Source organism: Dromaius novaehollandiae, chromosome 15 (genome assembly GCF_036370855.1).
Source record: "Dromaius novaehollandiae isolate bDroNov1 chromosome 15, bDroNov1.hap1, whole genome shotgun sequence".
Lineage (NCBI taxonomy): Eukaryota > Metazoa > Chordata > Aves > Casuariiformes > Dromaiidae > Dromaius > Dromaius novaehollandiae.
In genome coordinates this window covers 23056948-23078357 of record NC_088112.1, presented here as the reverse complement: position 1 = coordinate 23078357, position 21410 = coordinate 23056948, and the positions used below count along the sequence as shown (strand labels likewise).

At 57.0% G+C, this 21410-nt stretch overlaps 2 protein-coding genes across 9 annotated transcripts in view; one reads left to right on the top strand and one right to left on the bottom strand.

Annotated features, from left to right (window-relative positions):
• PPP2R2B (protein phosphatase 2 regulatory subunit Bbeta) overlaps window positions 1-9876 on the top strand; it is a 97372-nt gene extending 87496 nt beyond the window's left edge. For all 4 annotated transcript variants that reach the window (XM_026118289.2, XM_026118290.2, XM_026118291.2 and 1 more), the window contains 5 exons: window positions 3929-4106; window positions 5734-5898; window positions 8092-8261; window positions 8553-8644; window positions 9532-9876. In XM_026118289.2, the coding sequence (XP_025974074.1) occupies window positions 3929-4106; window positions 5734-5898; window positions 8092-8261; window positions 8553-8644; window positions 9532-9811 (885 nt within the window). In that variant the 3' untranslated portion in view covers window positions 9812-9876. The remainder of the gene's footprint in view (window positions 1-3928; window positions 4107-5733; window positions 5899-8091; window positions 8262-8552; window positions 8645-9531) is intronic.
• Window positions 9877-18870: 8994 nt separating this feature from the next.
• Window positions 18871-21410, bottom strand: part of TCERG1 (transcription elongation regulator 1) — a 37070-nt gene continuing 34530 nt past the window's right edge. For all 5 annotated transcript variants that reach the window (XM_064521199.1, XM_064521200.1, XM_064521202.1 and 2 more), the window contains 2 exons: window positions 21227-21327; window positions 18871-20021 (listed from right to left, as the gene is read on the bottom strand). In XM_064521199.1, coding sequence (XP_064377269.1) covers window positions 19820-20021; window positions 21227-21327 — 303 coding nt within the window. In that variant the 3' untranslated portion in view covers window positions 18871-19819. The remainder of the gene's footprint in view (window positions 20022-21226; window positions 21328-21410) is intronic.

Here is a 21410-nt window from a genome sequence, read left to right as displayed (position 1 = left end):
TTAAAAGAGTCACGTCTCTAAGTGGGATGTAGTTCTAAGGAGTCCCTAGGATTAAGAGTACAAGGGCTTTAACTTCAAATGTGTTCTGTCTGTTTTTTGGAGGTTCCTGCAAACTTATTTCACAGTTTGGGTACAGGTGGTGACAGTAACCCTGAACTGTAGTAACTGAGCTAGGTGAGTTCTCGGTTAGGGAAAAGACCCCAGCATGCCGTAAAAACGTGCGGAGACTGGGGAATGCGGGGTGATTTGGGCTGCGTGTGGCCTGACGTTGCTGTGAGTGTCACCAGCCTGGCGCTAACGAGGGAAACCTCCTCCATGGACAGGCTCGGCCGTGCGTCCCCGTCCCGGAGCCCGGCAGTGGGAAACGCGCGCTAACTCGGTGCTCCTTGCTCCTCCCGAGGGACCCGGTGTCATCGAACCCACCGAGGCAAAGAACTGGAGAGGTTTGGACTGCCCAGGATCCTGACTTTGTTTTAGACCCCAGATTGAAGATTTTGGACTGCAGTAATATCGGAGAGCAAGAGCCGAGCTGCAGACCCTGGTGTCCTCCCCCGTCTCCTGGCTCCCTAGCTGCGTCCCTGGCAGCTCCGTCGGCTGCACGGAGCGGTGGTTAGGCAGCAGGTTGCTCTTCGCGCGGGACGGTATCTGCTCACGCTTCACGAGGAAAGTCCAACGAGACGAAGCCCGGGAGAGCGTGAAATTGTCAATCCGCCGTGGAAATAGTGTTTGATGCACACTTCGTCTGCAGCACGTCAATCTGCGGGCAGTGTTGACCGGTCACTGCTGCTGCTGGCAGCATGGAAAACGCCTTTGGGAGGTAAAACGGGATAAACCTCAGGGAGCAGGTCAGTGCGGCTCAGCCGGTGCCCTGCAGCATCCACCCCGGCAGCTCGCGCTGCTCCCCGCCTTGCCCTAACTGGATGACGGTTTCCTTCGTACAAACCTGGGGCTGCGCGGGGCGGCGGAGCGAATCCGGCCGGGATCGGTGCACGAGGGGCTGCCCGACCGGGTCCGGCAGGGATCGGTGCACGAGGGGCTGCCCGACCGGGTCCGGCAGGGATCGGTGCACGAGGGGCTGCCCCACCGGGTCCGGCCGGGATCGGTGCACGAGGGGCTGCCCGACCGGGTCCGGCAGGGATCGGTGCACGAGGGGCTGCCCCACCGGATCCGGCAGGGATCGGTGCACGAGGGGCTGCCCCACCGGGTCCAGCCGGGATCGGTGCACGAGGGGCTGCCCGACCGGATCCGGCCGGGATCGGTGCACGAGGGGCTGCCCGACCAGGTCCGGCCGGGATCGGTGCACGAGGGGCTGCCCCACCGGGTCCGGCCGGGATCGGTGCACGAGGGGCTGCCCCACCGGATCCGGCAGGGATCGGTGCACGAGGGGCTGCCCCACCGGGTCCGGCCGGGATCGGTGCACGAGGGGCTGCCCCACCGGATCCGGCAGGGATCGGAGCACGAGGGGCTGCCCGACCGGATCCGGCCGGGATCGGAGCACGAGGGGCTGCCCCACCGGGTCCGGCCGGGATCGGAGCACGAGGGGCTGCCCGACCGGGTCCGGCAGGGATCGGTGCACGAGGGGCTGCCCGACCGGATCCGGCCGGGATCGGTGCACGAGGGGCTGCCCCACCGGGTCCGGCCGGGATCGGAGCACGAGGGGCTGCCCGACCGGATCCGGCAGGGATCGGTGCACGAGGGGCTGCCCGACCGGATCCGGCCGGGATCGGTGCACGAGGGGCTGCCCCACCGGGTCCGGCCGGGATCGGTGCACGAGGGGCTGCCTGACTGGGTCCGGCCGGGATCGGTGCACGAGGCCGAGGCAGCGTCTCTGCTGCTCCTGCCTGGGCTCGTCCGGTCGTTTTTGGAGCCCGCCTGGCTTTCTGGCCTCTGGCCCCTCCTGTGACCCGGGTCTCCGTGGCTGCAGCGTGCCGCCCGCTCTGCCCGGTTCCCACCCGCGCTGCCCGCAGCTCACGGCGCGGGAAAAGGGACGTCACCGCTGCGGAGGGGACGCGTGCTCCGTTAACGCGGACGGGGTGGGGGACCGTCCCCAGGCGGGGGGAGCGCGGTCGCCTGTCACGTGCGTGTCGAGCAAATGGGACCAGCTCCTTTGCAGAAGGTGCCGGTTAGAAAATGGAAAGAGAAATTAAGACGTATCCTTTTTAAATGAAAAATGACTGGCATCCCCCCCTTCCCGAAAACAGGGAGTAATTTAATTCATTAGTGGTTTATTTTGTTTGACAGCCTCGCTGTGTCCCCGACGCGGTTGGTTACACCAAATCGCCGTCGGCGATGGGGGGGTCGCGGCAGGCGCTGCCCCGCGGGCTGGCTCGGTGCCCGGGGCCGGGCCGCAGCGGGCGTCTCGGTGGCAGCGCCGGTGGCAGCTGAGCCTGCAGGGACCCTCCAGGGACGCCGCCTTGCCAAGAAAAGGGGTTTCATTTGCTGCTCCGGGCGCCGGGCGCTGCCTCTGATCCCTTTCCCGTGGTTCGGGCTCTCTGGCTCCCGGCCGGTGCTGCCCCGGGGTTTGGGGGCTGCAGGTTTGAGTGTTCGCGGTTGATGCGCTTCAGGCGACAGCTCGCACCGCGGGGTGACACGGGGTGACGCGGGGTGACACGGGGTGACATGGGGTGACACGGGGTGACACGGGGTGCAGCGCTTGCTGCCTCCGTTTGCAAACGCAGATCCTTGCAGTTGCACCAGGTGGAAAATCTTGCCTTAAAGTGTTCACGGAGGCTCCAGTTTGCTGCTTCTTTGGAAGTTTTACCTGCTGAAAGCGCGGGTGCCAGACATTAAAAAAAAAAAAAAAAAAAAAAAAGAACAGAATTTGTCTCTGAAGTAATATGTGGAAAATTGCATTGGCTGAAGAATTTATTTTACTTCCATTTTACTCAAGAAGCCGCTTTGTCTGCCGTAGTGGCCACATCCCAGTGAGACAGGGCAGTGTTCTGGGTCCCCTGGCGTTGCGGATCGCCGCCAGCGCTCTTGCTCCGACCCCGTTTGTGCCGGTGGCTGCGGATGCAGCATTTATTGCCGTAGTACTGCGTGGGGGGGAATTATCCCGGGGATGTGGTCGGGCCGCACGTCACCGCCTTGCCGAGGGAGATCTTGTGCCAGAGCCTTTTGTGTGCTTATTTTTGTATCTGGAGAGACCTGGCTGAGCCCTTTCCCTCTGCAAAGCCGTCGTGTTTGCAGCGGGCTGAGTGACAGCCTGTTTCCCGCGACCGCCGCGCGAAACGCCCGCCGGGCCCCAGATGGCTCAGCGAGTCCTTCGGCGGCAAACGACGCATCACCGCGCGCGTCGGGCTGAATTAGCCGCTGGCTCGTCACGTTGGGCTGGCGCTGGCGCTGGCAGCTCCCGCGCCCCTGGGTCCGGCGTCCCGCTGCCGTCCCCCTGCGCCGTGGGGATCTCCTCGGGCAGCGCGCGGGGCGTGTGCGCGGTGATGAAGTGCCCTGGGGGACGGCGTACCGGCGGGGGGGGCGAGGACCGACGCCTTCCCACCGCATTAAGGTGCCCTGAGAGCGTCGGATCCGAAGTGGTTGCTTGTCCGGCACCGTGCACGCGCCGTGTGTCTGCTCCGGCCCGTCTGCCGGTGCTCACGTGAGTTGTGCTCGTTAGTCTAAAAGCAAAAATAGTATAGCTCTACTTGGTATTTTCTCCATCTGTTTCTGGCTTTTACGTTCCCTTTCCCTGCCTCGTCCCATCCCTTCCTTCCATCACTTCACCGTGCAGCAAATCCCGGGAAGCTGGGAGAAAGATCCGTGCTGACCTGGCTCCCTGAAAACGTGCAGTTCTCCCAGAAGCGCCCCAGTGCCCAGTGCCCGCTCCGCAGCGACGGGGCCCCGCAGCGGGGCCGGGGCCGGGGCCGGGGCCGGGGCCGGGCCAGGGCAGCGCCTGGGCGGCTGCTGACGTCCCGCTGTGTCCCGCCCGCAGGTGCCGGTGCTGCGGCCCATGGACCTGATGGTGGAGGCCACCCCCCGGCGCGTGTTCGCCAACGCGCACACCTACCACATCAACTCCATATCCGTCAACAGCGACTACGAGACCTACATGTCGGCCGACGACCTGCGGATAAACCTGTGGAACTTCGAAATAACGAATCAGAGCTTCAGTATCCTTTACACGGTGTTTAACCCCTCACGATGTTTTTAACCGGGGGTGGGAGCGGCGGACGCCGTTCACCGCCGTGCCGCTGGCCCGGCTCCTTGCAGGCGGCAGGATTGGCACCTGGCCTGCGGGGCCGGAGCCGGCGAGGGCGGGGGGTCCCCGGGGGGGGGACGGGCGGCCTGGGGCGGATGAGCGCAGGCTGCGTTAGTGGTGCCGCTTGCAGGGTGATGGTGACAGGCTGCCGCTCACCGTCCGCGAATGAGCCCTGCCGATCCCCCCCCCCGGCAGTGACGGCCACGGGTGCCCAGCAGCAGCAGCAGCAGCCGCGAGATTTACACGCTGTCTTTTCCCGGGGTCCCCGGGCAGCTGGGCAGCGTCTCGGCACAAACGGCGCGCGGCTGCTTTTGGCTTGGAGCGGGGACGTTGGAGCAGCCCTGCAACGTGTGCCCTTCCCGGGGTGGGGGAGAGGGTGAAGAAAGCTGTTTTTGGTGAAAGCTCCAGGGGGTTTAGGTGGCCCAGTGAGGTCAGCCGAGGTGCAAGTGCAGCACCCAAAATGCTTCCTAGAAGGTCCCGGCGAGACGCAACGGCTGGTGCCCCGGTGCCCGGCCAGGGCAGGGACCTGCGCCCGGGAGGCGGCTGGCACCGTGGGTGCCGTGGTACCTGGCACCGTGGGTACTGTGGTACCTGGCACCGTGGGTACCTGGCACCGTGGGTACCGTGGTATCTGGCACCGTGGGTACCTGGCACCATGGGCACCGTGGTACCTGGCACCGTGGGCACCGTGGTACCTGGCACCGTGGGTACCTGGCACCATGGGCACCGTGGTACCTGGCACCGTGGGTACCGTGGTACCTGGCACCATGGGCACCGTGGTACCTGGCACCGTGGGTACCGTGGTACCTGGCACCGTGGGTACTGTGGTATCTGGCACCGTGGGTACCTGGCACCGTGGGTACTGTGGTACCTGGCACCGTGGGTACCGTGGTATCTGGCACCGTGGGTACCTGGCACCGTGGGTACCGTGCCCACCCACGCGCCTTCAAGGTGCAGGTGTGGTTTCCCCTGTGAAGAAGAACCAAATTCCGAAATTCTCATTTTCATTCACACAAATTCCAAAGAGTTCGTCAGAAAACAAAACTAAAACACCACCTTCCCCATTTCTTACGGGGAAGAGAAGAAAGCAGCAGGTTTTTTGAAGCAAGGCTGGGTGGGGAGAAGGGGGCTCAGCCTGGGAGATGGAGGAGTCGAGGGTCTGTAACTCAGCTGTGTCCATACACTCTGTGTTCTGAGTATGACGCTGCTGAAAGCTGATTACATGAGGTCTTGAAGAAAATAGGTAACGACAGAGAAAGGATGTTAGCAGACAGCCAGAGAAGAGGGCTGGCTAGGGTCGGATGCTGCCTGCAGAACTGCTAGGACTGCAGCAGCAGCAGCAGCAGCGGCGAAGTGCGGGGCGTCCCGGCGGCTCTCGCTGCCCCCGACCTGCCGGGAGCTGCCGCTTGCAGGGACTCGCTCGGCGACGTGCTGGCCTTCACTGGCCGTGGCCGATGCGCCGGGGTCGGGTCCCGCGGGAGCCGGGCGGGTTTGGCGCTGGGAGCGGGGCCGCGCGTCGCCCTTGACCCGCCCGCCAGACATCGTGGATATCAAGCCGGCGAACATGGAGGAGCTGACGGAGGTGATCACGGCGGCGGAGTTTCACCCGCACCACTGCAACACCTTCGTCTACAGCAGCAGCAAGGGCACCATCCGGCTGTGCGACATGCGGGCGTCGGCGCTGTGCGACCGGCACGCCAAGTGTGAGTACCGACGGAGCGGCCCAGCTGCGGCCCCGCGGCCACGGGTGTCTGTGCAGCGCCGCGTCCCGGCACCCGGGCACCGCGTCTCCTCCCTCCCTTCCCCGGGTGGCTTCCTGGCCGCGGCCGGTGCCGAGGGACCCACACGAGACACAGCCCCGGTTCCCGTCAGCCCCCACCGCCGTGTCCCAGCGTTAATGCACATCTTTAGCCAGTCTAGAAATACACAGGTCTGCTCTGGGGCGCAGGCCCACGCCTTTTGGACGTGCAGCATAAAAAAAAAAGTGTCGTTTTGACAGTAGAGAGTCCGATTTATCGCGCCAGGACCTTGGCGCCTGATGCCTGCAAAGCGGTGCGTCCCAGGGCGCAGAACTGCCGTGTGTCCGCTGGCCGTTTGTCCCGCCAGCGTGCCGTCTTTGGCAGCCGCTGGTGCCACCAGGTTCAGAAGGGGCAAAACCCCCCCAAGGTTTGGAGTAAGGCAACCAGATGGCAAATTCATTCTTCATCCTCCCCAAAACTGATGAAATGAGTAAGCTGCTGGTGAAGTGGCCAGCAATTCTTTTTTTTCCACTCATCCTTTAGACATTGGGAGTTCGTTACTGAAAATAGTCATCTCGCTGGAAGCTGCTCAGTGAAATACTTCCATGAGTTTTCCTCAGAAAATGGCCACAAATGCGATTACATTGCAAGAAAAACATGCACTGACTTGGTGCAGCTTGCTAAATAATGCTAATTGCTAGTAGTCTCGATGAGAGCGCGTCTTGGTGCGGATGCGGGTCTCCTGGAGACGATGGCACACCGGCAACGGCTTTGAGCTTCCAGGAGTGCAATTACAGCCTGATGCCTGTTTTTAAGCCGGAGTAAACTGGATAGAGAGGAAAGGTTATATTTCTATCTGGAGATCTGAGCGTGTCAAATGACAGTATTCCCACAGCCTGCCCAAGACATACCTGCCTGTTCCTGCATTTCACTGCTGCGTCTTGCAGCTGTACGGGGACGGCTCCCAGCTGAGATTTAAAACACAATTAAGGAGCAAACAAAATTCATTTTCTTGACACTTCGGTGGCAGAAGCCCTCATTTGGTGTTTCCCTTTGTTCAGGTACTGTTACGTCCTTTTAGTCCCCAGCAAGCACACAGCGACTACGAGTTCAGGTTGCCCTCTCCCTTGACATTTTTTTATTGATTTCCCTCGGTCCCTCAGAAGCATCAATTGCAGTTCAGCAGACGTGTGAGTCGGAATTGAGACAGTTCATCAAAGTTCGGAATGAAAAGCAACACGGGCTTTTGGAGATGAATTCTCCAACGGGGATATTTAATAACTGTCAATATTTAATAAAAATGCAGACGATATCGCTGCACATCCCAGGCACGTTTATTTAGATAGATGCAGTTTGCTGCTCGGGGGCAGCTTTCGCTTATTCAGCTTTGTTTGCACACTATTCGACGCTCCCACAAGCCGCAGCTCGTGAGTGCTGCTCCAGCAGCAGCTGCCCTGAGGGAGAGCAGCATCTTCCCTGCACAAACACCCGCTCCTCGGGGATTTAACCAGCGGTGCGCTGCGATAGCCAGCCGTCCTGCGAGGGCGATAGCTGCAGGGGCAGACTTTGCACGAGTTGTCCGAAGTGCCTATAAAGTAGTTGCGCTGACGTCCCGTTGCACCACGCATTGATTTCTAGAGGGCACAAATGGTGTGCAAGGCCCTAAATCTTTCGGGCTGCTGTAACGTTGCTGATGGACTGGTCTCCGATGCTCCCTCTTGCTTATTGCACTCGTTAGAAACAAGAGCTGCAGTTGTGCCAAGTAGAGTCCTTTAAATACGGGCGTTTGTGTGTTTTACGTCAAACGCGGAGGTAGAGCGCATCCCCGCCGTCTCCGGACACTCCTGGCGCGGTGGGAGAGCGGCCGCCCGGGTCCCGGGGTCTGCACCCTCCGCGACGCCCTTCCCCGGGGTGCCAGGGCGGCTCCGTGCTCCGGGCTCAGCTTTTGGGAGCCCTCAAAGCCAAACCAACGCCTCCTTTCATAACACCGCGTTTTGGGTTGGAAAGCGTGTGTTTTGCCCCGCACACGTGTTCTGTGCTCTTTGAGCAGGGCAGTAGGTCCCCGGCGCGGCACGGGCAGGGAGCACGCAGCACCCGCAGCGTCCCGTGCCACGTACTCACCGCTGATGTTAGCACTTGTCCTTTCCTCCTCCGCAGTTTTTGAGGAGCCCGAAGACCCCAGTAACCGGTCATTTTTTTCTGAGATCATCTCCTCCATCTCCGATGTTAAGTTCAGCCACAGCGGGAGGTATGTCATGACCCGGGACTATCTCACGGTCAAAGTGTGGGACCTGAACATGGAGAACCGGCCCATGGAGACCTACCAGGTGAGCGCGGGAGCCAGGTGTTGCCAGAGCTGCGCGCCGGAGCGGGCAGCGGGAGGGGCGGAGGGACAGACCTGGCGGGTGGCAGCATCCTGCCCTTGAGTCTTGGCCAAGAAAATGGAGAACGGTTGAACAGGGGCTCGGGTGACCCGGTCAGTTGTAGCCTTTGCCGTGGACAAGGACAGAGAGCCCCGGTGCTGGCTACCAGCTTGGCTGTGCTTCGGCCTTGGAGCCCCGCGAGGGTCCCTGAGGTGTGGTCGGGCTCTCACCCCCCCCGTCCCCCCCTGCCCCCAGGTCCACGACTACCTCCGCAGCAAGCTGTGCTCGCTCTACGAGAACGACTGCATCTTCGATAAGTTCGAGTGTGTGTGGAACGGCTCTGACAGGTGAGGAAGACGGGGGGACAGCGTGGGTCGGGGAGGGGGTCCTGCTCCCCGGGCACCGTTCTGCGCTCGGAGATATCTCACACGCAAGAGGTAGGACTTTTCTGGTGCTTAATGTAGAGGTCGAATTCAAACCAGAACTCAGGTCTAACAAGCCATAGCAAAGTTCTCCATAGCACTGGTGGCTTTCGTCTCCTCTGCAGTCCTTTCTTTGGGCCTTCGGTTGCTTGCACAGGAGCTTGGTGCAGGATCTGGAGAACTTTCGCAACAGTACAGCATTAAAATCACCTACATTTAGAACCTTTTATCCAAACACTTCCACATTTCAGACATTGCCGAGGGTGTCTGGAGGTCCAGGTGCAGTCCTGGTGCCTGATACGGTTCTGGTGCTACATCTTGCCAAGTCCAGAAGAGCCCCGATTTCCCGTATGGGTTTGGATGTAGCTGGAGTCTCAGGAGATTGACCGTTCTTGGGGGCATGATTCAAGAGAATGGTGATAATGTATTTTGGCCAGATTACAAAAAAATCTAATGGTACTAACCATCCATGCATAAATTGCACCATCTCAGGTGGCAAAAGCATGCAAGACTGTTTGGCCACATGAGATTTCTGCAGTTTTTTCCTCCGAAGAGAAATCAGAAGCATCAGAGCAAATTAATGAGGCACAACTGGGCCTCAAACGTGAATTCCAAATCTAATCTAAATCTCATTATTTCGCCAGATATTCAGTTCACCTATAGCCAAAAGGCAGCTTGCCTCTAAAAAAAGCGTGAAAACCGTTCGGTTCAGGTCAGCTAAATCTTTGCCATAAAGGCTGATTTCCGCATTAGTTGTTACCCTGAAAGGCGTTTCAGGCTCCGTTACTACCCCGTCCTCCCTTCGCCCGCAGCGTCATCATGACCGGCTCCTACAACAACTTCTTCCGCATGTTCGACCGCAACACCAAGCGCGACGTGACGCTGGAGGCCTCCCGGGAGAACAGCAAGCCGCGGGCCATCCTCAAGCCCCGCAAGGTCTGCGTCGGCGGCAAGCGGAGGAAAGACGAGATCAGTGTGGACAGTCTGGACTTTAGCAAGAAGATCCTGCATACAGCTTGGCACCCTTCGGAAAACATCATCGCCGTGGCGGCCACCAACAACCTGTATATATTCCAGGACAAGGTTAACTAGGAGGACAAGTTATTCGTTAGGAGTTTCATGTACTGAATACTAGTAAACACGAGATTTCAAATGTTCCTTTTCTTTCTTTCTTTCCCCCCCCTTTCTCTTATCTGTCTGTTTAATGGCCCCCCGTGCGTCGCGCGGCGCGGAGGTGGGCGAGCCGGCGGCCGTCCCGGCACGAGCCGGGGTCTCGTCATTTGGGAGCCGAGAGCTAAGGCGTGACTGGTCCCGGCGGGAGCAGGGTGGGAGGATTCAGGCTTTCGTGGTCCCGGTGTCCTCTGGTGGTGGTGGGGTGGCTGTAGGTGTCTGCTGAGCTGGGTGGGGCGATGTAGGAGTGCGGGACACAGGCAGGCAGCGAGGGTCGGAGAAGGGCAGGGGTGTGCGTGTGTGTGTGCACGTGTGTGTGCCTGTGCAAGAGCGTGTGCATGTGTGTGCACGTGTGCGTGTGCATGAGCGTGTGCGTGTGTGTGTGCGCATGTGTGCGTGTGCACGTGTGCGTGTGCGTGTGTGTACGTGTGCGTGTGCAAGAGCGTGTGCGTGTGCATGTGTGCACGTGTGCATGTGCAAGAGCGTGCGCGCGGTTGGGGTTTTTAACTCAAGCAATCCCATCTTGATCTTTCTTTTTTGTTAACTTTATTCTGGAAATACTCCATCTGTTGCTTTGCAAAACCAGAATGTCGTCCCCTTCGCCATTTTTCACATTTGTTCTTTTTATTATTATTATTTCACATTTTTCACCAACAGAAACAGCAAAACCAAACATAAAATGGAAAGATCAGATTTGCGACGGACAAGTGCAAAGGGGGAGGGGCCATTTCTCACCCAGGCTGCTGCCGCCCCTCCGCACCCCACAGAAACCCTCCCGAGGATTGGGCGTCTAGATACTGTGGTGCCTTTTTTAGTACACAAAATACCTTTATCAATGATGCTTCCAAAATGCATTGATTGCAAACCAAATTGAACCTGGGCTTTTCTTCCGCATTTCTGGTATTTTGTTTTGGTCATTTTTAACTGTTCCGTTGGAATCTCTTGCATGTTGTGACTGGGTCTCTCTCTCTCTCTCTCTCTCTCTCTTTCTTTTTTAATTAATTTATTTATTTATTCAAATTTTTTAAAAGATAAAATATAAGTTGCTAATTTATGACGTTCTAAAAAAAAGAAACCCACCATATATTGCTGTTAGCACCTGGCTGCTTCAGAGCGAGGCCGTCTGTGGTTCTACGTTATAACGATAATAATGATAATAATAATAAAAACAATAACTCTTCCTCTTTGCATGGCAAAGCTGCCCCTTTCTACTGTAAAGATTGTTCAGGTCCCTCCTTTACTTGAGCAACTGTTCAATAAAAAAATTACAAAAAAAAGACAAAAAAAAAGCCTTTTCATTCAGCCTGAGATCTGCTCCCGCGGCAGAGCGCCCAGGGGTGGGAGAGGGCCGGAAAGCAGCACCGCGCGGACAGGAAGGATTGCGAGAGAGAAGCAAGGAGAACAGTGCACCGCCTGATGAAGTTGTTGTAAGTGACGGCTTTCAGGAGTAGCCTTTTTTTAAAAAAAGAAAAGAAATGGTTTTAAAAAAATCTAGCAAGAGTAAATGAATCATTTTTTAAGAAACATGTTTTCTGTTCCTGTGAAGGAAGCCTGGCAGCAGCAGTAACGGTGCCCCAGACATGTCCCCGCGTGGCGGGGTGACGCGGCGGGCGTGGGGGCTCCCGGGGGCCGTGGGGCACCGTGGGGCTGTGGGGCGAGGGACGGGTGGCTGCAGGACCCGACTGCGTTCCCCTGCGTGGGGACGTTTGTTGTAGCACATGCACGGGTTTGGGGTAACTGCTTAGGCCGTGCCCTCAGTCTAAGCCAACGTCGTGGTTCGTGCAGACCGAGTCTAGCGTTAGCCCTGCACAAAGGCCTGGCAGCAAACACGGGTATTTACTGACGTGAGCCTGTGTCTGGCTTCGAGCATCGCCCGGGCTGTGGCGAGCAGGGCCAGCCCGCGCGGGGCTGCACCGTGCCGTGCCGTGCCGTGCCACACCGTGCTGCGTGCCGTGCCGTGCCGTGCCGTGCTGCACGGCTGGGGCCGCTGCTGGCGGTAAATCACCGGTGCCTCGGACGGCTCTCACGCCCCGGGAGGACAAATCTCATTATTTGATGCAGCATTAAAACAAACTGTCTGTTCCTCTATGGCCCAGGCGCCAATCCGCTGCGGTTCCCGGCGATGAATTCAATCGGAGGCACCTAATGAGACGCTGCAGGGCATGGATCACGCTGCCGCAGCACTGTTACCCAAACCAACGCTCATTTACCTTCCCATTAACTGCCTGACCTCAATGCACCAAAGCGTGCGGGGCTCGAAGCCGGGTTTCCTCCCCGGCGTGCCGGGCGCTTCCAGGCAGGGCGGCGGGACGCTGCTGAGAGCTGCTCTGCGCAGACCCGGCCGCTCGGGAGCTCCTCGGCGTTGCCAGCGGGGCTTCGGACCCTAAAGCAGCCACAGCTGTAAAAGCCGCATCGTGTATACGGTGCTTTAGACGCCTGTCACGGAGGAGCCTGCTCCGTGCAGCAGCGGTTTGCAAAGGCTGCTCCCCGGCCGTCTCCACCCGGTCTCTCCCCAGGTGCCAGCACAGCAGACAGGGTATCCCAGTGCCACGGGCCTGGTTAAACCAGAGACAGGGTCACCTGAACCGGGTGTAGCCACTGGCAAACACGAAATGGAGATACTGGTGATGAAAGGTCTCCTTTTTGGAGTGCAGCTACTGGTAAAACCTTGCAGCTGCCTGGGTCCTCCGCCTTGGTTGGAGGAACCAACCATGAACCGTCCACATCCCAGAGCAGGGACCAGCCATCCATATCCTGAGGCAGGAACCAACCACCAACCATCCGTGTCATCCCACTTGTTGGGGTCCTAGACGTGGCCTGGGAGAGACAGCAGCAGCACGTCCGCACGTGGGGCGCGAGCTCAGGCTACGGGGATTGCTGCTCGTTAGGAGCAATTACGCACCGGTGAAATGTTAGGAGAAGATCAGTGGTATCGGTGGAAATTTAAATAGATGATTTGGGACTGGTTCTCATTCATTCCTACAACTGAGGGTGAGAGAGGATAAAATTAGACTTACACGACCGTTATTAGCTCCTGCTCATAATCACTGCTCAGCAACAGCCACATTCTCTCAGTGCAGCGAAGCATGGAATTACAGTAAAATCACACAGATCGCAATAAGTAGTCCATTCTCCCCTCCCCAGGTTTCCGCAGGGAGCTATTTCACCGACAGCTTTCTTCCCGTGAGTCTGGGTTCGTTTCTGCGCTCATCGCTTTATGCCGAGCCGTGCAGCCACCCGGGCACCGCTCCCCGGCCAGGCGGGCCGAGGGGCTGAAACGCTGTCTGGGGACACCAGCTCGGCGCTCACGGCTGGAAATGGCTGCGGGAGAGGTCAGGCACGCGCCACGCAAGGGGAAAAGAGTCATTTCCAAAGCTTGCTTCGAGGGACGTGACGGAAAGGAGCAAGGCACAGCTCTGATGAGCTAACACCCGTTTATTGCTGCAGAACAACACTGGAAGTTGAACACTTTACCATGCTCTATCATTTACCTTGAGGACGAAGGAAAGCGATTTGCGCACAGGGCAGCTGGGAAACAGCGGTTCAGCCACCGCCGGGGTCAGCCCCAGCCCTGGGCTCCGGCCGAGGGAAAGCCCAGGGCGCAGCTCGCCCCTTCCCAAAGCGGCTGCCCAAATCTGCGCGCCTGCCGTGCGGTAACAGGGCAAACAGCAAGGCACGTCTGCCAGCGATTAAAACGTAGCAGTGAGCAGAGCCCTGCGCCACGCTGCCGGACAGGACGGCGGCTGCCGCCCAGCTGCGAATCGGCTCCCTGTAAACCATGAGGCTCCCTGTGAGCTGTGCGTCTGCCCGTGCACTGTGCATCTCCCCGTGAGCCCTGCATCTCCCCATGACACGTGCATTTTCCTGTGAGCTGTGCGTCTGCCCGTGCACCGCACATCTCCCCATGAGCCCTGCATCTCCCCATGACACGTGCATTTTCCTGTGAGCTGTGTACCTCCCTGTGCGCTGCACATCTCCCCGTGAGCCCTGCATCTCCCTGTGCACCGCACATCTCCCTGTGACCCACGCAGCTCCCTGAGCCATGCATCTCCCCGTGCAGCTTTCCATGAACTGCACATCTCCCTGTTGCACCGTGCAGCTCCCTGTGAACTGTGCATCTCCCCGTGCACCGGGCATCTCCCCGTGGAGCACGTGGCTGCCCGTGAGCCGTGCATCTCCCCGTGCACTGTGCGGCTCCCTGTACACGGCGCAGCTTTCCACGAACCGCACATCTCCCCGTGACCCATTCATCTCCCTGTGAACCACACACGTCCCTGTGAACTGCACATCTGCCTGTGCACCGGGCAGCTCCCCGTGAGCAGCTCTGCGCCGCGCAGAATAGCTGGAGCAGTAGCGGCCTCGTGAGGCTCTCGTGCTCCATCCGCCGACACACAAGTGCGCTGGCACCGCTGGGGACGGTGCCGTAAGACGTGTGCACACACGCACACACATGCACACACTAACACACACACACACACACACACATACACACACACACACACACACACACACACACTAACACACACACACACACACACACACATACACACACACACACACACACACACACACACGTATTTTGGGAAGCACAACGCTACGCTTCTCCTTAGCAATCCGGCGGCACGGTCCCCCCTCGGCCCCTCGGTGGAGGCAAGGCAGCTCGTGGCCCCGCAGCCTCCCCGCCGGCCGGTGCCTCCCCACGCGCGGCAGCGCAGGGACCCGGCCCCGAACCACCGGCTCCGGCCCCGCGGGCTGCAGAGCTGCATCAGGCCGACAGTGCCAAGGGGACGGCTCGGGGTGCAGCCCTGGGCGCCGCGTCCAGGCACCCGGCGGTTGACGCCGCGGCTGAAATCCTCCTGTGAAAGATAAAGCTGGTGTCACTGCACCCAAAGCGACGCGGGTGTTTGTCAGCCCCGCGGAGCTGCGGGAGATGAAGCATGATGGAGCCGTGGGACCTCGCCGCTGCGGGGACGGGCTGCTCTGGTGGGAGGACGCAGCTGCCGGCGAGGAGCTGCCTCCTGATGGGACACTGCAGGGAACGTCTGAAAAGGAGCGGAGCATCCCGGCGAAGGATGCTCTCGGGAGACCTTCTCCTGCCCCCGCTCCAAGGCTCCCGTGGCGTCCCGCTGGGACGAGCCCTGCTCCCGGCGTTCAGCCCCTCGCTGCCACCAGCCCATCTCATCCACCCCATCCCATCTCATCCCTCCCCTCCCATCCCATCCCATCCATCCCATCTCATCCCATCTCATCCCTCCCATCCCATCCCATCCCATCCCATCTCATCCCTCCCATCCCATCTCATCCCTCCCATCCCATCCCATCCCATCCCATCCCATCCCATCTCGTCCATCCCATCCCATCTCATCCATCCCAGCCCATCTCATCCATCCCATCCCTCCCATCCCATCCCGAGGCCCGGCGGGTGCCCGCAGACGAAGAACACGAACAAATGTTAACGAACAGCTGGTCTCCATAAGGAAGATAAATTAAAATTAATAACAATCTTACTCACTTAATGAACAAGTTAACCGTATTTTAAAGACGGAGCCATAAAAACCGCACGGCCTCCTGCAGGGACGTGCTAAGCGGAGCGAAAAGCCGTTCGTCTGCCGGCAGCGCGGGGCCCCCGGTTTCGCGGCGAGGGGCCGTCTGCCCCCCCCGGCCACGGCCACGGCCACCGCTCAGCGGCAGGAGGTCGCGTCCTCGCTGACCGCTGCGGCCACCCAACCCTCTGCCAGCGCCCAGACCTCCCCGTGCTCCGCTTGCGACGGACTCTTCATTGGCTCAGAAAGCATAAAAATTTAAAGAAACAAGATTAAAAAAGAAAAACAGCTGCTTTTGACCAGTGCTCGCCTGGCTACACGGCGATGGCCAGAACAGCGCAGCGACCGGGGGAACTGCCTTTAAAATAAGCAAAGCCAGAGGGCGATGAACCCCAAACCAGGGAAAGGCAGCAAAACCAGCCAGGGAATAAAAACGTCATGATGATGATGATGATAAATTGGGCCCACAGCCACTGTCTGCACGCGGCGCCGCGTCCCCCCGGCCCGGAGGAGCCCCGACGGCCCCCAGCTCGGTGCCCCCCTGGCAGAGGTGGTGGCCACGGCCCGGCGCTGCCCGATGTGGAGCGGTTCTGGCAGGAGCGAGCGGCGGAGCCGGGCACGGGGACAGCGGCCACCCCCTCGGCCGCGCGGGTCCCCTGGACGTGCAGCTCCTCGGGCCGTGCGGATCCCCCAAGGTGCAGGTCCTTGGGCCACGCGGATCCCCCAAGGTGCAGGTCCTCGGGCCGTGCGGATCCCCCGAGGTGCGGGTCCTCGGGCCGTGTGGATCCCCCGAGGTGCAGGTCCTTGGGCCATGTGGATCCCCCGAGGTGCAGGTCCTCGGGCCATGTGGATCCCCCAAGGTGCAGGTCCTTGGGCTGTGTGGATCCCCCCGAGGTGCAGCTCCTTGGGCCATGCGGATCCCCCAAGGTGCAGGTCCTTGGGCTGTGCGGATCCCCCCGAGGTGCAGGTCCTTGGGCCATGCGGATCCCCCAAGGTGCAGGTCCTCGGGCCGTGCGGATCCCCCCAAGGTGCAGGTCCTTGGGCCGTGTGGATCCCCCCGAGGTGCAGGTCCTCGGGCCATGTGGATCCCCCGAGGTGCAGGTCCTTGGGCCGTGCGGATCCCCCCAAGGTGCAGGTCCTTGGGCCGTGTGGATCCCCCCGAGGTGCAGGTCCTCGGGCCATGTGGATCCCCCAAGGTGCAGCTCCTTGGGCCGTGTGGATCCCCCCGAGGTGCAGGTCCTCGGGCCATGCGGATCCCCCAAGGTGCAGGTCCTTGGGCCGTGCGGATCCCCCCAAGGTGCAGCTCCTTGGGCCGTGTGGATCCCCCCGAGGTGCAGGTCCTTGGGCCATGCGGATCCCCCAAGGTGCAGGTCCTTGGGCCGTGCGGATCCCCCCGAGGTGCAGGTCCTTGGGCTGTGCGGATCCCCCGAGGTGCAGGTCCTTGGGCCGTGTGGATCCCCCCGAGGTGCAGGTCCTCGGGCCATGCGGATCCCCCAAGGTGCAGGTCCTTGGGCCGTGCGGATCCCCCCGAGGTGCAGGTCCTTGGGCTGTGCGGATCCCCCCGAGGTGCAGGTCCTCGGGCCGTGCGGATCCCCCCGAGGTGCAGGTCCTTGGGCTGTGCGGATCCCCCCGAGGTGCAGCTCCTTGGGCCATGCAGATCCCCCCAAGGTGCAGGTCCTCGGGCCGTGCGGATCCCCCGAGGTGCAGCTCCTCGGGCCGTGCGGATCCCCCCGAGGTGCAGGTCCTCCGGGGACCCGGACCCCCCGAGGAGCGGGCGCGCCCCCAGCCCGGTCCCACCACGGAGCCCTGCCGTCCCGGGGGCCCAAGGCCCGTGCCCAGACCGCCCCGGCGGGTCGCCTGCTCCTGAGCTTGGAGGGCGGGTGGTTTTTTAAGCCACGCTGACTGAGGAGCCGTCGCACGGGGCCGACGCGCAGGGTTTGACCGACCGCTGCAATTGCAGAACGGGATTTCGCGTGAGGTTTAAGCCACCCTTTCAAGCAGGCGCAGATTTAAAGGGTGTTTGCTAACCGGAATGTGCTTACTGGGGACGACCTTTCTTTTCTGAATTGGCACTGTCATAGCACGTTCCTTTGGACACCGTTTCCTTGGCGTAGCTCCTGCTCACCTCGCGCTGTGCTTCTGCCTTAGTTACTTGTGTCCAAGTCTGTTTTCAAACGTGAACAAATAGAAAGTGAAATGTTTGCCTTGACTAGGCAATCCAGAGCTCGTTATCGTAAGACATCTGACATTCAAGAACAACATGAAGAATTCGTTGAATGTTAGGATGACAGTGCTAATTGAGGGGCTGCTTTCCCAGCCCAAGCTGAGCTGCTGCAGCCTCAGGGTTTCTCCAGGTCCAGTACTTACACCGGGAACTCGTGCAGCTCTGCGATCCCCAACACATCTGTGCAGCACTGGTGTCGGCAAAATCAAGGAAAGTCAGCCTAAGAAATTCCTCATCAGGCTTCTAGCCTGTCTTGCTGGCTGCCCTGGCTGCAGTGACTCCCCTGCCACAGTCACGCACCCGGCGTTGAGCTAACTTCTGTATTTCCCCGGGGGACTGCAATTCACGGACAGGTCTAACGGGGACGGCCTCAAGCCAGCTGCCGTCCTACTTGGTGGGCTTTCACTCACAGCCAGGGCCTTGTACTCGCCCGGTTTCCAGGTGATTTGGGTACAGCCGGACTGGTGCCCACACAGGGCACCACGACCTGGCAGGCTGGCACAGACATCCCTCTTCGCTGGGGCGTCACTGGAGACCGTTAACTTACCTGCACAGAAATAGGTCATTTTTTTAGGTCTTTGTGAATAGGGAAATTTAAGGTGTGTTTACACAGACCGACATGGAGCTACTGTGAGCAAAGCAGCCACTGACAGCATTAGCGGGAGGGATGCTCTGCCCAAATCCAGCGGGGTACACGATCTTACTGCAACCACCATGTTTTACATGTCAACGGTACAAAGTCCTCCCCAGTCTGTTCTGGTGCTCAAGACTACCTGGGAAGTCCCCATGGCTGCCCCCCTGCCAAATAATTTGTGACAAATGAATTTTTCTCATGGAGGAATCGATCCTTCCCCAGCCCTCGACCCTTGCCAGCAAAGGGACAAAAGGAAGAGAGCTATGTCAAATACTGAAGAAATAAATAGAAGGAAATACACTGGTGCAGCCTTCCCTAAAATCTCATTTAACAAAAAGACTAAACAATTAAACTAGAAAAACTGTGAAATGTGATTTGCAAATAATTGTTTGGCACCCAGCTGCACATATGTTGATCTGAATGTTGTTGAGGAGATTTAATTTGATGTTACACAGTATCACAAGCACTGTTTTGCCAAACACAGCCAAAGATTTAGGCAATATGGCTTAGGTTTTGTTTGCTTTACTCTTAAATTCACACCTAAGAAAATTTAACAAAAACTAGTATTAGGCCTGTACAATCCATATATAAAAAGGGTTGGTTTATTGTAGTTCAAATACATAAACTGAACAATCCCAACATTTCAAAATTAAACTTTAGAAACACAAGTTTAACATTCAAAACAGGAGTATAGTTTACAAGAATTGCCCAGAAGGGAAATCCACAGTCTAATCCAGAAGTATGTAAAGATCACTTTATTGTAAATAAAAATGTGTTTATACAACCATCCTGTTCTGTTCTGGTAACCACTGTTATTTACTAAGTGTTTCCAACTTCGAGTAAAAATTATTAGATAAATCTTCACTTGGGCAGAGCAACCTGATTTCATTTCTAATTCATGGAATAGAGTAGGGAACAAAGCAGATGTGTGAACAAATTTAATTTGGTCTCTGTAGTCCTAATTCTCCTCTCACATAGCTCTAACTGACTTTAATGGAATAAGTTCCATTCACAATGGTGAAAGCAAGCAGAGAATCAGGACTGGTGTTTCCAGAACATGGTCTTCGGTAATCAATAATTTAAGCTATGAGATAGCATTTCATCTCCTCAGACAGGTGACCCTGGATAACCATTAGGAATTTGTGGTACAGCTGTAGTCTAAGTTCAAACTACAAGCACAATCATCCTTAAGACTTGCATATGTAACACTGCTGAGGAGAATGCCTCCAAATATCACAGACACCCACACCTCATATACAGATATTCCACTGCTCTGAGATCTGAAGTTACTAGACACAGCCCACGCATCGGGATTTTTTTGTCAGTCATGCCCCACAAAGGAAATCATAAACATCTTTGATGTTCTCTTTTTACAGAGACCATTTTAAGTTCACAAACGCTGCTCCTTCCTCTGCTCCTCAGATGGTTTTGCAATATATTCACGGTAATGTATATGTATAAACCTGACAGATGGCTCATGCAAGCTTTTTTGAATTAACAGATACCCTTGGCTTAAGAGTATTTCATAATTATTTTGTTGTTCGTCTTGTAGGCTCCGAAGCCGTGGGAGGTGGAGGCGGACCTCGACGGTCCAGGTCATCTACGTAGGACACAATCAGTTTGCGTCTCTCTTCCGGTACGCAGTCGAGTACCAGATACCGCTTGTCATTCTGTAAAATCTTCTCTACATCTTTCAGATGCTGATCTGACTCCTGGATCAACTTTTTGGATCTGAAAGCAAGTATAAGAATTACCATCCGACAGTCATCCAGGAAAACACACAGAATGCACTGGGAATCCATGCTCTTACCAGTGGTGGCTGGTACGCGCTTACAGAAGCTGCCCTTGCCGTAAGAAACTGCAGGGAGAATCAATGGGAAAACAAAGCAAAGGAAGGGTGCAGTGCCTTGGGTACCTCCTTAGCTAGAAAGATGCCACTTTAGGTCAGGACTAGATGCAAACACACTGTCTAGGCACAGGAAATAATGTTTGTTGCCACTATTAGTGCTATATTAATCAATCATCATGGAAGACTCGCGTCTCTGGGTGAAATGGCCTTGTACAGCACTACATGAACTACACAAATGCTAAAATGTAAGGGTGGAGAAATTGAGTTAAATTGAGCATCCAAATGTGGTAAACTATTAGCATTTGTATATTTAAGTCTCAGCTACAGTCCAGCTTGATTGATAAGCTGTGCCCACCACATCAACTCAGGGCATTTTAATTGAGCTTACTGACAGCAGCAGCACCACCTGCAACCAGATCTCCAATACACTGCAGCACTGACTGCAAATGGAAACATGCAGTTCATTAGGAGGCGAAGAGCTTAATTTTTCCCTTTATATGTGATCTCTGTTTCTAATAGGAAATTTGTTTTGATCCCCAAGATTCCATAGCAGCCTTAACATCCCCTGAAACTGAGTGAAAGAGTTAACTGCTTTGTAAATATGCCTGGCTGTAAGACACACTTTTAGTGAAATTCTCCCACAGAAACCTAACAAATTATTTTTATTATAGATTTCAACATAGCCAATATTTCTTTGCTGTCTACTCCAAACTCCTGAAACAGAGGCCTCACCTCAGTATCAATCTCTCAAGTCTAAACTGAGGACCAATATAAACATGAAAGCTGGCCCAAGCTTGCCGCAAGATGAGTTTCATGTCTGACAGTTCAGAACATGCTGAATACTACTCTGAAACCAACCAGAATCTGACATGTGTATTAGCCCGATTTTCAGCATTTGTTAGTCATCAACAGAAATGTCAAAATAAAGCAAAAAGAGACCTCCATCCACTGCAAATTTTGACATGTTATAAAGGGTTAAAAGAATGTAATGCAGACACCAAATTACGTTAAGACAGGAAAAATTTGTTGCCATTTATATGGGAAAACAATAAAAAAGATTACTCTTCATTAACATTATGCTACACACCTGTATGTTATAAATTTGGTCTCTTTCAATAGCGTCCGGAAGTCAGCTTTGGCAGTAATATATTTGTCTCTAATGTACTCCTCAAACTCCCTTTGTTTTTTCTGAAAGAAAAAGACAAGCTTAAAATACTGAATACCTGAAAAGCCTACAGATCAAGTACCTCACGCAACTGAGCATACTGAAC